The 14,709-nt window shown below is 44.7% G+C and overlaps 1 protein-coding gene across 2 annotated transcripts in view; it reads left to right on the top strand.

The window, feature by feature from the left end:
* GLI2 (GLI family zinc finger 2) overlaps nucleotides 1-14,709 on the top strand; it is a 187,714-nt gene that overhangs the window by 134,704 nt on the left and 38,301 nt on the right. For both annotated transcript variants that reach the window (XM_063161793.1, XM_063161794.1), the window contains exon 4: nucleotides 13,580-13,782. In XM_063161793.1, coding sequence (XP_063017863.1) covers nucleotides 13,580-13,782 — 203 coding nt within the window. The remainder of the gene's footprint in view (nucleotides 1-13,579; nucleotides 13,783-14,709) is intronic.

The raw sequence follows: 14,709 nt of genomic DNA, 5'->3' as shown, positions 1-14,709 counted from the left end.
ATGAAATTGTAGACTTTCAGAAGCTGTTATTGAAGGTAGAAGGTGGACATGCAGCCCAGCAGTCTGGCTTCTTTGGAGATGTTAACAAGAACTTGACAAATATGCCTGTAAAAATCCATGTGTACAATACCACAGGCTGCATTTGTTAATAATTTTTGACTTGTCAAACTTTTATCCTCCTTCACTGAACAGGAGAATGAGACCTTTCATGTGGGAATTTTGTAATTAAACATTTATCTCCTACCAATAGATCCTTGTAACTTCCTGCACTTGCTCTGTCCCTCAGATACTCTATGACTGACCTTAGAACATGGCCTGTGCATTCTTGCACCTTTTTAGCGTTGGCTGGAAACTCTTTTGTAGTAGGCATGAATGGTTGTATTAATCCTTACGTTTTCATGAGTACCAAGCGTGTACTGCACGCTGGGTAAGAGCAATTATATTGCCGTTAGATTATGAGCAGCTTTCCTGTACTCTGATGTGACATGCACAAATAGAATTGTGAATACTGGCAGTTCAGATCCAGATACTTGAATTTCCTTGGTTCCTACTAATACTTTAGATGATTTAAACCATAAAATATTTTTTAAATCAACATTAGTTTCACCTGTTACATCCTTTGCTTACTTAAACAAATCAAGCAGCTGATACAACTAAATAAAAAAACCCCAAAACATGCAAAGTGCAGGATCTTAAGTTCTATTTTAAAACTAAACTGCAGATAGGAGAATTTCTTATCAAAATCCTGCCTACAGTCTTTTCCTACAATGAAGGTATGTAAAAGCTTATACCCCACTGAAACCAACTTGGGCTGCAGGTGATACTTGGTGGTGCAAAAAGATGACTGATGTGACTTTCAAAAGCTTCTAACGCATGGAAAACCTCACAACTGGGATTTCAGCATAGCTTTGATTGCCAGGCTTGGTTTGTCTGCTACTGAGTTGTCTAAAGTGAGTAAAGAAATCCACTGCACCTGAGCAGTTCTGATTTCTCATTTCCAGACCGCAGTACAATGGCCCTGTGTTTGCCTTTTCCAAAACCAGAGAGAAATGTTTAAATAACATTTTGTGCTGAATTATTAAAACTGATGCAAATGTTTTCATTAAAATTTGAGTGTGTTTAATATCCCTTCTCTTGAATTTTAAATAGAACCAATACTTGGTGACTTAATTGCCCAGCAATATATATTTTTTAGATTTTTGCCTTATATTAATAAAATGAGTGTATTTACATAGTTCCAACCTAAGCACATCTCGTTTTACTGACTAATTGCCTCATTTAAAGGGCACATAATGTTAACACCTTTTGGCTTGCCTGAGACTTTACGTCATGCTACACGCTGAATCCCACAGTGAACTTTATCCTATGCAAAAAATAAATCATGTTCTCGATCTTTCTTGATAAAATGTTCCAAAGAACCCCTCCACAGCTCTCTGGTCGTTTTAAATTGTCCCCATTGCAGTGGGGTTGTGTTCAGACTAGCTAGATGACCATCTCAGGCAGAGCGGGGCTGCTGTTGTGGAAAGCAGTGGCTGTAACCTGTGAGTTGAGCACCTGCCCTTGCCCATGCAGCCATCTCTTCCTCGGCCCTGCGTAGTTTGAGTGTGCACAAACAGGGCTGGGGGTCTCATCCCTGTCACCACTTTAATGGCACGTGCACTGGTTTTTGGTGAGATGCAGGAAGGGTGATTTTTTGAGGCTGTGGAGTGATGAAGATCCTCCTGTTTCTGCCCCTGGATCAGCAGTACAGGAGGCACCAGAACTGTTAGTGTGAGGAGGATGTCTGGGGGCCTTTGCCAGCACTGATGCTGCAAAACCCCCCTGTTTTTCAGGCAGCACCCCAAACCCAGCTGCAGTTCCCTGGAAGGGGGAGCATAAAGAGTGGCTGTGCCTCTGCCGTTGAGGCTTTTAGGAGAGAAACAGTTTCAGCTACTTGGCATCAACCTGGTGCTTTTGGGAATTAGATGTGACATTTGAGGTCAGGTTGGCATAACTTAAGGGTCAGCTGAGGGCTGGATGTACTGAACTTGCTGCTTCTACCCAGCTGAGCTTAGTGCCCAGTTGTAACCTGAGGTGAAGGAAGGTCTGGGGTGTCTGGTATTGATGGGAGGCCCCATGCAGGCAGAAGGGCAGGTGAGAGCAGTGGCCAGGAGACGTGAGGCCATGGCACAGCCCTAAGGACAGAAGCCACTGGTGGGTGGTGACATGGTGAGGAGCTGCCTGTGCCCAGGCCCCCTCTCCTGCCAGGCTGGTGAGCACCAGACCTGCTGGGCACCAGCACAGCCACAGCAGATATGCAGGGCTGGGTTCTTTGGCCTGGTTAGACCATGTGCATGTGTACATCACTCTCCAGCTGCAATGACAACGGCTCTTTGAAATGCTCCTCTGCATTTGCATTTACAAAAGCTGGATAAGCCTTTTTTTAAAAAAATCTGATAAGTAGCAGGCAATTGAATTAACCACTGTTGACTGTATTGCTGTCTCTTAACAAACTCCATCTGTATGGTCTCCCTTTGTAGACACAATTTTATAACTTAATTTCCCTACCAAAACATCAGTGTTTACTTAGTAAGAAATCTGTTCTTTGTCAGCTTAAAACAGTGATTTCTTTATTACCACTCTGCGCAAGGAATGACAGCACAGAGTTGGCACTGGAGCAAGTCTGGTTGAGTCTACAGCGTTGTAATGGAAACAGGGTGAACTGAGGGTCAAGTATAATGGGATTTGTATACAGAAATGTGTCTGCATAAGGAATAGCTGCATGAGATAAGGGAATGAAAGATGAGGCCCACAGGTCTCCCTTTGCATGGTGTTGGGAAGGAGGTATTGCTGTAGGTACTCAGCAGACAGGAGATGGGGTTACCTCTGCACCAGCACTGCAAAGTTCCCTAAATCACATGTGCCTGCTCCTGCACCAGCTGACGTTGGTGGGTGCAGGATGGATTGGTGCAGACATCAGGGATTACTCTTAGAATGTTTTGTATGTAATTTTTACTGATTTTGGGAAGCATAGGGTCAGTGAGGGGTTTTCAAGATATTACAGTATGTGGCCTTCCTAAAAAATTTCTAGCAGAGTTGTTAAACATAGTATCATGAATTTGGCCTGAATAACAAGAGATTTGCAGAGATTTTTCGCTGTCTTTCACAGCCCCTAAAGGAGTTTTTAGTGCTTCCCAAGGATTTTGCGAACCACAGGTTGAACAGCGCTAGTGTCAACTTCCAGCAGTAAACAGCTGGGGAACATCAGATCCCTATTCTTTCCCTGATAAATGTGTTATATTTTCCTATGCCACTGAAAAACCGAAAGAATAGGAGAGCAGCTGTAGTCAATGACACCAGTGGATCTGGGAGCAAAGGAGTTTTGCAAGGAAGGCTCTTTGGGTGGTTACGTGGCAGATGAGATATGAAACACCTCATTTTTTTTTACCATGAGATGATGGTTTGGGGGGCAGGGGAAGCATCCTGGCTCCTTTGAAGTATGTTCAAGTTGTACAGTGTGGTGAGCAGGACTGGGGTTTTACCACAGGACTGGGCTTCTGTTTATTGCTTTTACTTTCTAGAGCCTTTCTCAGTCTTACATTGCAGGCATGCCAGTTTTTTGTTGCAACAAATTAGTTTTGTTGCAATTCGAGAGACTCTGCTTTCTTGGAATTTTTTGTGCTCAGCTTTTCTCTGTGAAAAATTAAACCCTAGTGGAATGCTGTCCAGATTTTAAAAAAAACATTTATGTCTCATTCATGTTCATTTTCTTTCTAATGTTAAAAAAGCAAATAGAAATGGAAAAAAAGTGATAGGTTAAAAAGAAGAAATAAATGTTGAAGTGCTGATTTATTGTTAATTCTCTTATTTTGTACAGAAAGCTCCAGATATTTCAAGAGAAAAGCTTGTTTGGAACAAAAAGGGTTTATTCCCTACAGTCATATCAGTGAAAAACTTTTACCTAGTTCTGCTCTTCACCATATAATTGCTTGCTTTTCAACATCCTCGTTGCAAAGCAAAGGCTGGTTAGATCAGCCAGTCTGCTGGATCAGATCTTACATTACATCTTGAGCTCTTTGAGTGCCATTAGCATTTCCTTTTAGAAGTGAAGAAATATTGACAGTTTGGTAGGTTATCTCGCGTTTTACTGCACGTTAGGGCACTTCAAAGTCTTTATGTAGTGATGGGAACTGTCATGAAGTAGATGTGAAAAGGGCCTTTGGTCCAACTAAACCTGTCAGCAAAAAGATTTAGGGCAGATGGTTATTATTAGAAATCAATGTATTTATTAGATATTGTTCAAGAATATTTCCCTTTGGAGGTTACTGTGAGTACTGTTGCTGTTTAAGATGTGTCAAATACCAGTAAAATTAATTCCTGCAGAAAACCCAGGGAGCCCCAACCAAAAGCTTTGTTATTATGGAAAGGCATGTCTCTTACTCCTTTGTGCTGTGATGCACCAGAGGCAGGTAGGCACACAGCACACCAGCAGAATCCCTGGCATGTGTCTGTGTGTGTGAGAGATGTATTTCTGCACAGCTATCACAATCACCTTTATGTACTGACAGAGCTCCTCTGTCTGCTGTGTCTGGAAAGGCTCTGTAGAGATCTGTGCTGTACCTGTTCCATTTTGTTATATTCCCCTTTGTAAACTATGGGGTTTGGTTACTTCCAGTTAGTTACAGCAGCTTACTGCTGCTTAGGGCAAGTGTGTCATTTTTCTAAGGCTTGAACACCAATGGTTTTCTCCTGTACTTTAGTAAAGAGAAGCAGGATATTTCAGACTTTTGTAATTAATTGGATGTAGGTTTTCCTTCCTTGGTGTCTTGTTTAGCTATAGGTTTTAAGTTATAGGACCTTGGATTATGGGAAGAGGACATTCCCAACAGAAAAAGAAGCATATTAGCAGAAACATTAATGCTGGAAGTCGTTGTCCTGGAACAAAGATTCATTTTCCATTCACCCCGTGATTTACAGCACATTCCAACCAAGTGATTTGGCTATGGTCTTCTGGCATAACATTGTTTGCCCTTTCCCTGACATTTTGCATATAAAGAAAAGTTATGAGCTTCTTGGGCATTCAAGGTACCAGGAAATGCAGGAGTCTTACCTAATTTGTTAACATGAAATTATAGATGTCAGACACAGACTCTGTTAGTTAACGTTGGTTAGAGTAATGCTGCAGCCGGTTGATTGTATTACAGTCATGATGAAGAGGAATGGTCTTTTTTTGCTTTTCTGGGATATGACAGGTATGGAGCCAAGGCAGATTTAAAGTGTAATGAATGAATAAGCATTTTTTGTGGTTTGCCTGACTCTTCCATGAGCCCTGTTGTTGTGGTGTTGCTGCCACTGTCCTTCTCTCTCCTCAATGGGTTAGTGCTGGCATAACATGGAAACAGAGTTTCCCAAAGTAGTATAGGAATTGTCTTTTAAATGCTAAACCCTTCCGTAGCACTTGAATGTTATAACCTTTTAAGGGAGAGAAGCCTCCACCCAAAAGTAGCATAGGAAGAAGACACTGGGCAGGGATTCAAGAACTCAGATTTCTTCCCCACAAACACGCACTTCCATTTGTTTTCACAAGACCAATTTCTTCACAGCTACAAGCAAAGTATTCACTTGAAAGTGCTAATATCCTCAACATGTGTCCCAAGGGAAAACAATGAGATGCAGAGAAATGGCTGTGTCACATCTGACACATCTCTCTGACACCCGTTTCCCACATCCCCACAGCAGTGTTGGCTCCTCTCAGATCTCCCTCAGCTCTGCCATCAGGATCTGGTCTGTGTCTACACCTCTCCCCGTCTTTTTCCCCACTGATTCCCACCTGGCTTGCTCCTTCAGTCAGCCATGCCACAGCCCAGCCTTCATCCCCTCCCCACCCTGACCCTGCAGTGTTTTGACGCCCCAGCTCTCAAAATTTGTGGCTTCTGGAATCAAGTTCTCATGCATGGTGGTTTCAACGTGAAGCTTACATGCCTTCAGGCTTCCACTGCTCCTTAGGTTTGCTTCCTTTCACTGGCTCCTACACTTCTATTCATGCTTTCCTTCATGCCTTTTCTCTCACTTTTCTTCCTTCTCTCCCCCTCAGCTACCTTCCTTGAAGTTTCCCTTCTTAAAATACGCTTCTCTGAAGGCTTTCATCATTAATCTCTCAAGAAACTATCTTAGAGCCTCATCTGCTGTGCTTTGATTTATTCGTTGTGCAGTTTTTTTGGTAAGTATCTCACAGGAACTGAGCTGGTCATCCTTCTACCTCCATTCCTAAAGGAAAGCTTGTGTGAAAAGGTGGGCTTTCAGAACTTAAATTAAAAGATCATGTAAGTAAGATAATTAGATTAAAAAAAGGATATTAGGATCTGAAACAGAATGTTTACTTGCTTTGATGTGCTTTTGGAACATATGTCTGCACAGTGGGTTGTGTGGCTGATTAAGTATAAAACAATCCGAGAAAAAATCACCACTATTAAGCTTAAATCAAAGATCTCTCCCTAAGACACTAATTTGATTTGGGTTTGAAGGTCCCATATCAACCCTAATTTCTACCTTTGATGTCTTGCTTCTTTGTGTGTTGTATAATGGAGGGCAACCTTACTTATAAAAATTTGCGGTTTTCTTCCATTTTAAAAGCAAATATTGTTATTGTTGTTGTGTTGCAGTTGTGACTACAAATGTCAGCCAATACTGGACCCTTGTGATAAATGCAGCGCAAATGCAAAGAGATACCATATGTGGTCAGGAGAGTTTTTAATCTGAGAACCAATCCCTGTGCTCAGGCTCCCAACTTTGCTCTCTCCAAAAGTTGCTCCTGTCCCCACTGAGGCTGCCAACAACCTGTGAGCTTGAAATCATTGTTAACTTATGGTGGAACTTAGATGAAAAAAGGTTGCAAGCTCTAAACCAAAACAGTTTTGATTTCATTATTAAAAAATAATATATATATCAGGTGAAATCAAATAGGTTGTTTGATTTGTTCTTGGATTTAGATATTTTAGGTATAGGATTGAAGTCAGGAATCATCTATGGAATCATCCTTCAAAAGGAAAAATGAAAGATATTTACCACTGGTTTTTTTCTACTTTTGTAACAAAAAAAATATTTTTCTTAGCTGGAACAGGGATTTTAAATTACTCACATGCTGGAAGTAGCATTAAGTCTAAGGCATGGAAAAAATAATCATGTAAAGAAATTGTACCTTATATTACGATACTGTGTAGATGAAAATCCTAGGAGTTGTGTTGGAGACGTGTTCTTGTTGCTCCTCCCATTGGTGGCAGAGTTTTCTTTGATTTCAGTAGTACAAGATTAGACTGAAGGCATGACAACTACCATTGCCAGTGGTTGTGGAGTGGGATTTTCATAGTGTCTACCTAAATCCTTCTCAAAGCGCTGCCCAAACCACAAATTCACAAATAAGAGATGTCATATTCAGAGTTTTTTATCTGTTAAGGCCCAATGGAATTACCACAGTTACCTGATCTGGCTAATGCAACACTGGCCATAGGATTTCCCTCTTTAATTTCTACTGTGGGAGAAATTACTATTTCCTACTATTAAAACTCCAAACCTTGCTGTGCACTTAAAGCTCATCTTTTTAAAAAGCATCTGGTTTTGCCATACAGTCTTGTTGCAATGCTGAATTTAGCAATTCCATCTATAAACCGATCTAATGGGAACTTACCCATGTTGATAAAAATATCTTTTAAAATCAATATTTTATTGTTATAAACCTTTTATTACTATTACTATTACTTTTATGCTTCCTTTTTTTGCTCAAAGACATGTTTGAGGGGAAAAGAGAAAATACGAACTCCATGAAGCACATACCCATTAAATTTCTGCAGAAAAGCTGTAACATTTGTTCAGCTTCACAATCTCTATAACATCTTATAAGTGAGGGCATTAACTGCTGAATTAGCTGTGGTAGCTCTGATTTTCTATATATTCCTCTTTGTGAGTATGAAAAAAAAAATATTAACCTTAATGTAGAGCTCAGAAATACAGGGGAAAAAAATATTACTTGTGCATCCCGATGGAGCAAGGGCTGGGAGGTAGCTGTGATGTCTCTGGAGTCCCCATCTCGACCTCTTTGTAGAGGGACACAGAGGCCGGCTCCCCAAGTTGATAGTCTTATATTCGATCATCAGGTCACTTTACTGGGTAATTATCAACTTGTTGCAGCGCTGGGAAAGCTGGGAAGAGCGAGCGATTCCCCATCGCCTCATTACCGGCGATGCCTGGAGCGGCTGCGGAGAGGCGGCTGCGAGGCAGCTCTGTGCTGCTCCTGCGGCACATCCTCTGCTCTCCGGGCTGAAAACACGGCGGGGAGGGAAATCTGTGTGAATGATCAAATGCCATGTGAATTTGATAGTCGTGGCCCAGGTTTGACCTCTGGAAGTTACCTTGTTTTGAGGGACCTCGCGGGGTTTGATCCTCGGGGTACCGCACAACTGCTGCGACCTCTCGCCCTTCCTGTTGTAAGGGACTTTAAATCAGAAATAAACAGAGGTGAAGCTGAGGGGCTGCTGAGAGCTGTTTAGACTGAAGCATTTAGCATGAATCCTGGGGCATTTTAGGTTTCCTGTTGAATACAGCTTTGGCATCCCATCCATACAGTGTCTGCCATGAGAGCAGTCCATTTTTCAGTTGTCTTTATGGCTTTCCTCCTTCAGGCAAAGGTGGTGTTCTGGGTACACAGCACTTGGAGAAACAGGCTAGGAAGTTTTATGTAAAACAAAACAAAAGGAAGTTTTGGGGTTTAAAAGTGGAGTTTAAAAATGATTGATGCCTTTAAAAGCTTTTTTTTAAATAACAAAACTTTACCAGAGTATGATACCCCTCCCCATGAGTAATTCTGTTCCTTGCTTCTATGTCTGTTTAGCAGCTATGTGTTTCTTTATTGTGGAGCAAAACAATTGCCTTCAAGTGTCCATATTCCATTAAGCATATGGAAAAGTATTCAGCCCTTTGTTTTCTGCAGAATGAATTTATTTGTCACATAAATATTAATTTAGACTAGTCATGGAACATTAGTGCTTGGTAATTGTCCACATTTTTCTGGGGTTTATTTAACTGATGGAGATTATTTCAGAAATGTGCAACTTCTTTAACTGTTACATTCATTGTTGAGTGCCCCTTGCAGAGGCTGCCGGCTCACAGCAGTGGCAAGATGTTGCCTCATTTTTGTCACGCAAGATTTTGGGATTGCTGATGCATGTCCACTGAGGGAGAGTGGGAAAAAGTCTCCCCAAGGCCATTTTCATAGCAGCCAGCACTGGTTTTGCCAGTTCCTGAGGTTTTCTCTTCCCAGGAGCCCAGCCCAATTCCTCAGAGAGGATGCTGCTCCTCTGCCATGGGACCACAAGGCTTCTGTCTCAGCACTGCATCCAGCAGCAGCATCAAAGACAAGCACCTGCCAGGCTCCAGGGCACACACAGGAGAATGGTGCTCTGCCTCACTGAAAACCACGGGATGAGGTTTCCTTGCCTTGGTTTTTAAAGGAAACTGCCAGCTCCTTCCCCCAGACTTTGGGATGAGACTGCAGTGCTTCAGATGAGCTGTCACTCCTTTCAGCAAAACCCAAGAGGCTAGAAAATTAAACAAATCTCTTTTCCTCCATGAAGGACTTACAGAGTGACAAGCTCCTAGGAAACCACCAGAAGTCTCCCAGTGTCCCACAGGCAGTGTGTATCGTGTCTCAGATGCTGGTATCTCTTCTTTTGCTGATGATGTTTCTCTGTTGTCAAGTGTTACCACAGCCCCACAGTTCTGCTCCTCAGGCAGCTGAAGACTGGTAAATTGTGCCAGGATTTCTGCTCTCCCAGAAGGGTCATCCACTGCACTGGTGAAGATCTGCTCTGTAAAGCCTTTAGTAGCTTGTATGCCCCCAGCACCATCATGAGGCCCTGCAGCTCTTAGGTGGCATCAGTTGATGTCTCCCCTTGTTAAAGAGCAGCAAAGGAAAAGCCTCTCCTGGGTGGGGGAGGAAATGAATCCAGGCTCACGTGCTTCGTCAGGGATGCAAATTGCTCTGCAAATCCTGAGCATTAATTATAGAGCTTGGGCTTCTTGCGGGAGCCACAGGGAAAACAGGCCCCTGGCTCACATTAAATTTAATGGTGTTTGGACACCCAATTCCCTTAGCCTATTTGAAATCCAGAATCCCACTTTCTCCAGATATATATGTGGTCAGGTGAGATCCCTCATCCCACTGCAGACAGCAACATTTTTACAGCACTGTGTTCAGCAAAGCCAGGAGCTCTCCCTCTGGTGGTGGGGTGTTTTCCTCATGCTATCTGTGGGATCCAGGAGAGGAATGGGGAGTTACATGGCTAGCAGAGATCTGGACAGAGAGCTCTATGGACAGGCTGAAGAACACAGCTCTGGCACCATGTTTTCATTGCATGGGCTGGTTCACCAGACCAAGCTGAAGGATGTCCCTCTGCAGGGTCTGGGGCATGGGCATGGAGAGCCCTGCATGCCCTGGATGTGAGCTGGACATGGGGACAGAGCTGCCTTGCCCCTGCACTGCTTCATCTCTCATCCACTGCCTCTAAAGAGCAGGATGTGATGGTCTCCTCTGCAAGGAGAAGACCTGTGAGGATACAGCTGCCTCTCCCTGTGTAGTTGCAGTGCCAGTGTGATGGTTCAATGTGGGATGAAACAATGCAGTTGGGAAAAAGCGGGGGAAAAAATCAGACCTTTGGGGAGTTAGGAGCAGAGGATGCCGCTGGCTGAGTGAGTTCTTGGGAGGCAGCTCCTGGAAGCCACATTATTTTGCAACATGCTGCACTGTGGGATGTTGTTTTGCTAGAATTGTAGATGTACAACAGTGAGAGGTGATCTCTGCCTGGGAGGGCTCACAGGAGCCAGATCTTGATGGGAGTATGGCTGTCCTAGTCCACAGATGGACCAGTGAGCAAGGACAGGCTTTAAGCAGAGCCATAAGGAGCTGCCTACTCTCCAGCCCAGTCTTTGTGCACAGGGCCAACCTCATGCTCAAACACCAGCTGCGTTTCCAGCTGCATGCATTTTGGGGAAATTCTTGATCTTTTTCCCAGTGTTACCTCTTTGTTCAGGGTGGAGTTTTCCTATTCTGAGGGACTCCAGCATTTCTGCCTAATTTAGCACAGAGAAAATGAACAGCAAACCCTTCATATTGTTATACGCATTTTAGATGTCGGCCTCACAGTTTGATCAGCAGAGGCTCCAAAGGCTCGTAAACCTGGTAATACATAGTTCCAGGACTGCATCAAAGAAGTTCACAACCCTTTTGGGAGAAGCTGTGAGTACTGATGAAAGAGGGAACTTATTGTATATGTAAGAAAACCTCTTTCATGGCTTATGTATTAAGGCAGGCTCTGTGGCCCAGGGAAGATTGGGGCTGCTTTTAATTTACATCGCCCCTCACTTATATTAAGTCTTCGTCAGAAGAAAAATTAGTCAGATGTTTTCTTAATGACATCATTTTTTTTAATCCTGTTTCATTTTTTCCAGATGAGGCGGTGGAGATTATTAGAAATGAATTGAAACTAAATCTGGAACAGAGACTTTGATTCATTTCTCCCTCCTCCCCGGTAGAAATAAATTGGTCGGCTCCGTGCTCGGATGCCTTTATTAGCAGCCTCGACAGAAAGCAGCCCCAGCGGCCTCGGTGCAGCTTCCTGAGCTCGCCGCCGCCGCGGCTGACGTTATGGCGAGAGGCACGGGGGAGTGACTCTGGTCACCCCATAATTTTGGTAATGGAAGGCCATGGCAACACAGGTGGGGAGGTTGTGAGGGCTGAAATAGCCATGCCATCATCAGTTCGTCTTTCAGTGTCAGGAAAGAAAACAGGGTCGATGCTGGTGGGTGTTGCTCTGGCAAAACCCCGGCCTGGCTTTGATGAGCCACCTGTTTTGGTGGCTGTGCATCCCCCCAAAGCCTTTGTGTGTGACAGGTTTTCACTGCCTGGTATTTCACACCACCGAGCCACAGAGTGCATTGCTACAGGAAAGTACTTTGAACTATAAATATTTCAGAAGGCATTTAATTTACTACCCATCAGCAGAAAGTGTTCAAAAAGCCACAAGGTTTACTAATTTATCAGAAAGACAGAGAAACACATAGAAGATCAAACAAAGACAAACATGCTTGTTAAATTGCTGAATAAGTCTGCAAAGCTTATATTACATTTCTGTGTGGTTTTGTTGATATGCAAGTATTACAAATAAATTAAAATGCACGTGAACTGTTGATAAGGCAGGGTGTGACTGAGATCCTGAGGTGCTGGTGGCGTGTTGAAACTGCTCAGATCATCGTGTTTGTGGTTGTCTGTGCATGGAGAGACAAATCTTACACGAACTCACTAATGGCATATTTGGATAGTCTTAGTGGAAGGCCTTTGTAGTACCCTCCCTTAGATCAGCCCACATCCCAGATCCCTGACCTCCAAATCCCCGTTGTCTTCTGTGCTCAGGGTGCAGCCCCATGGATTGCACATCCATCTCCCTCAGCTTTGCCAGAGCACCCAGTCAGGGACAAATGCTGTCCCTGCTGTGACCTGTGTGTCAACACCAGCTCTGCTTCCAGCCCTCTGTCAGTACAGAGAGAGCTAATACAAAGCAGATTTTGCTCTTTTGTTTTGCCTAATGACAGCTCTGCCTCCTTTGGTGTCTCGCTCAGATTTTCTGCTTCTCAGGTCAGGGTGTGTAACTTTTTCTCCTTTGCACCCTCTGTGATTTGTCTAAGAGGCTGGAGGGTACAGTAGGGCACGTGTCTGGAGAACTCTGCAGACTTTCTCTTCCATCCTTGTTCATCCTTCAGAAAACTGCTTAAGCACTAAAGCATGCATGTGACATTTTTTTGTTACCTGCTGAATCCCTCAGTATTTACTGACTTTATTCTCAGGTAGCACTTGGCCTGGGGAAGATCTGAGGGATTTGAGAGAGGCGGCCCCCAGAAAGCATGCAGTAAAACCTCTCATGAACTTTTGCCCTCTGAACTGTACCACCGGCCTGTCAAGGAGGTTTGTGCTGGCCATGATGGACAGCAGGAGGTGGGGCTACTGCACCAGCAGAGACCAAGCCACACGTGCTGGGCTGAGCAAAGCACGGCCCAACATCACATAAGTTCTCCTTGCAGCATTTCCATCCTTGCACACACTGCCCTGTCTAGGGCTTTCTGCACATGGCAGCACTAAACATCTGGATATCCAGGGGCAGCAAGGAGCTTGCACACCCCAAGTTTGCCTCAAATATCGTTGTGTGGCCAGCTTCCCTGTGCAAGGAGATGGGGTGGGATCTCCAGCACAGGGTGTGTTCCATGCCTGCTCTATGTGCAGTCACTGCCTAAAGCAGCTCATGCCCCTTTCCACAGCGGCCCAGTGTGGGTGAGCCGCCTTGCACAAATACATATTTAGTGCAATACTGGTGCATGTCCACAGGAAGCTTGGGAACTTCAGACTCTGTGTATGCCAAGAAGAGAGGATTGTCCCATGACATGCTTGAACTCCTCTCTTGTGGGCAAAGGTGGTGGGGCAGGACAGAGAGGGGTGGAAAGCAGTTGTGCCTGCTCGAGGTGGCTGTGAGTGACAGTGTGTCTCTGTTTTCCTCCCCAGGCCTCCTCCTCTGAGCGGCAGCCCTGTCATCTCTGACATCTCCCTCATCCGCCTGTCTCCGCACCCTGCCGGGCCCGGCGAGTCTCCCTTCAGCCCCCCTCACCCCTACGTGGCACCCCACATGGAGCACTACCTCCGCTCTGTGCACAGCAGCCCCACGCTCTCCGTCATCTCCGCTGCCAGGGGCCTCAGCCCTGCCGACGGTAAGACACTCTGCTACTGGTGCTGCAGCGATTTTGTAGCTCACCAGGACTGAAATTCCCTAAAACCCGGGGATTTACAGCTGCAAAGACTCTGCAGCTGCTCTCTGAAGTGGGAGGGCTGTCTCTTTTTCTTTTTGTTGGTTTTTTTCTTCCCCCTTTAACTACACATTTGTTTTGCATCATCGCACTGAGAAAGCAGAGCGTGAGAATAGCTATTACTGCTGGATCATATTATAAATATTTTGCTTAAAGTACGTTCCTTTCTGCAGCGCTCTCTTTCTCTCTTAGGAGCTTCCCTGTTCTTATGTCTCTGCTGGGACCCAGCTTTCCCCAGAGAGGGTCACAGTTGTTCTGGCTGCCTGGCCTGGCTGAGACTGATGTTACAGAGGAGACAAAGCCAGCTGGGTTATCCCCTGTTGGCTTTGTGTCTGGGGTCAGTGTGGCTGCTGAGTGAAGGCAAGGGGCCATGCTTTCTTCCTCCTTACTCCTGAGCTGCTCTGCAGCAACCCTCAGGGAAGGCAAGGATGTGTGTGGAGTTGGTGCTGGGTGCAGGCAGAGGTGATCATGTTCTCTGAGCCCTATCAGACCCCATGTTGAGGAGCTGGGGACAAAGACATCCAACAGGGAAAGGGGAAAATGCACAACACTGCTTTCACTTGGCAAGGTGTTAGTCATGCCTTACTTCATCAGAAGAGCTTCATTACACAGTTGCAGGTGGCTGGCTCAGTGCCCAGGGAATAGCTGGGGACCTGGTCTCTGCATGCCCAGCAAATCCCAACATCCCTTGGCTCCTGAGCTGCTGCAGGGGCCAGCAGCCCTTCAACACTGCAAAGCAAAGTGCACCAGAGAGCAACAAGGACTCTGGATTAGTGTCTGGCAGCATAAAACTGTCCTGTATAGCTAAAACAACATCACTATAGTGATGGG

The sequence above is a fragment of the Melospiza melodia genome, chromosome 8, assembly GCF_035770615.1.
Source record: "Melospiza melodia melodia isolate bMelMel2 chromosome 8, bMelMel2.pri, whole genome shotgun sequence".
NCBI lineage: Eukaryota > Metazoa > Chordata > Aves > Passeriformes > Passerellidae > Melospiza > Melospiza melodia.
This window is presented reverse-complemented; position numbering and strand designations above follow the sequence as displayed.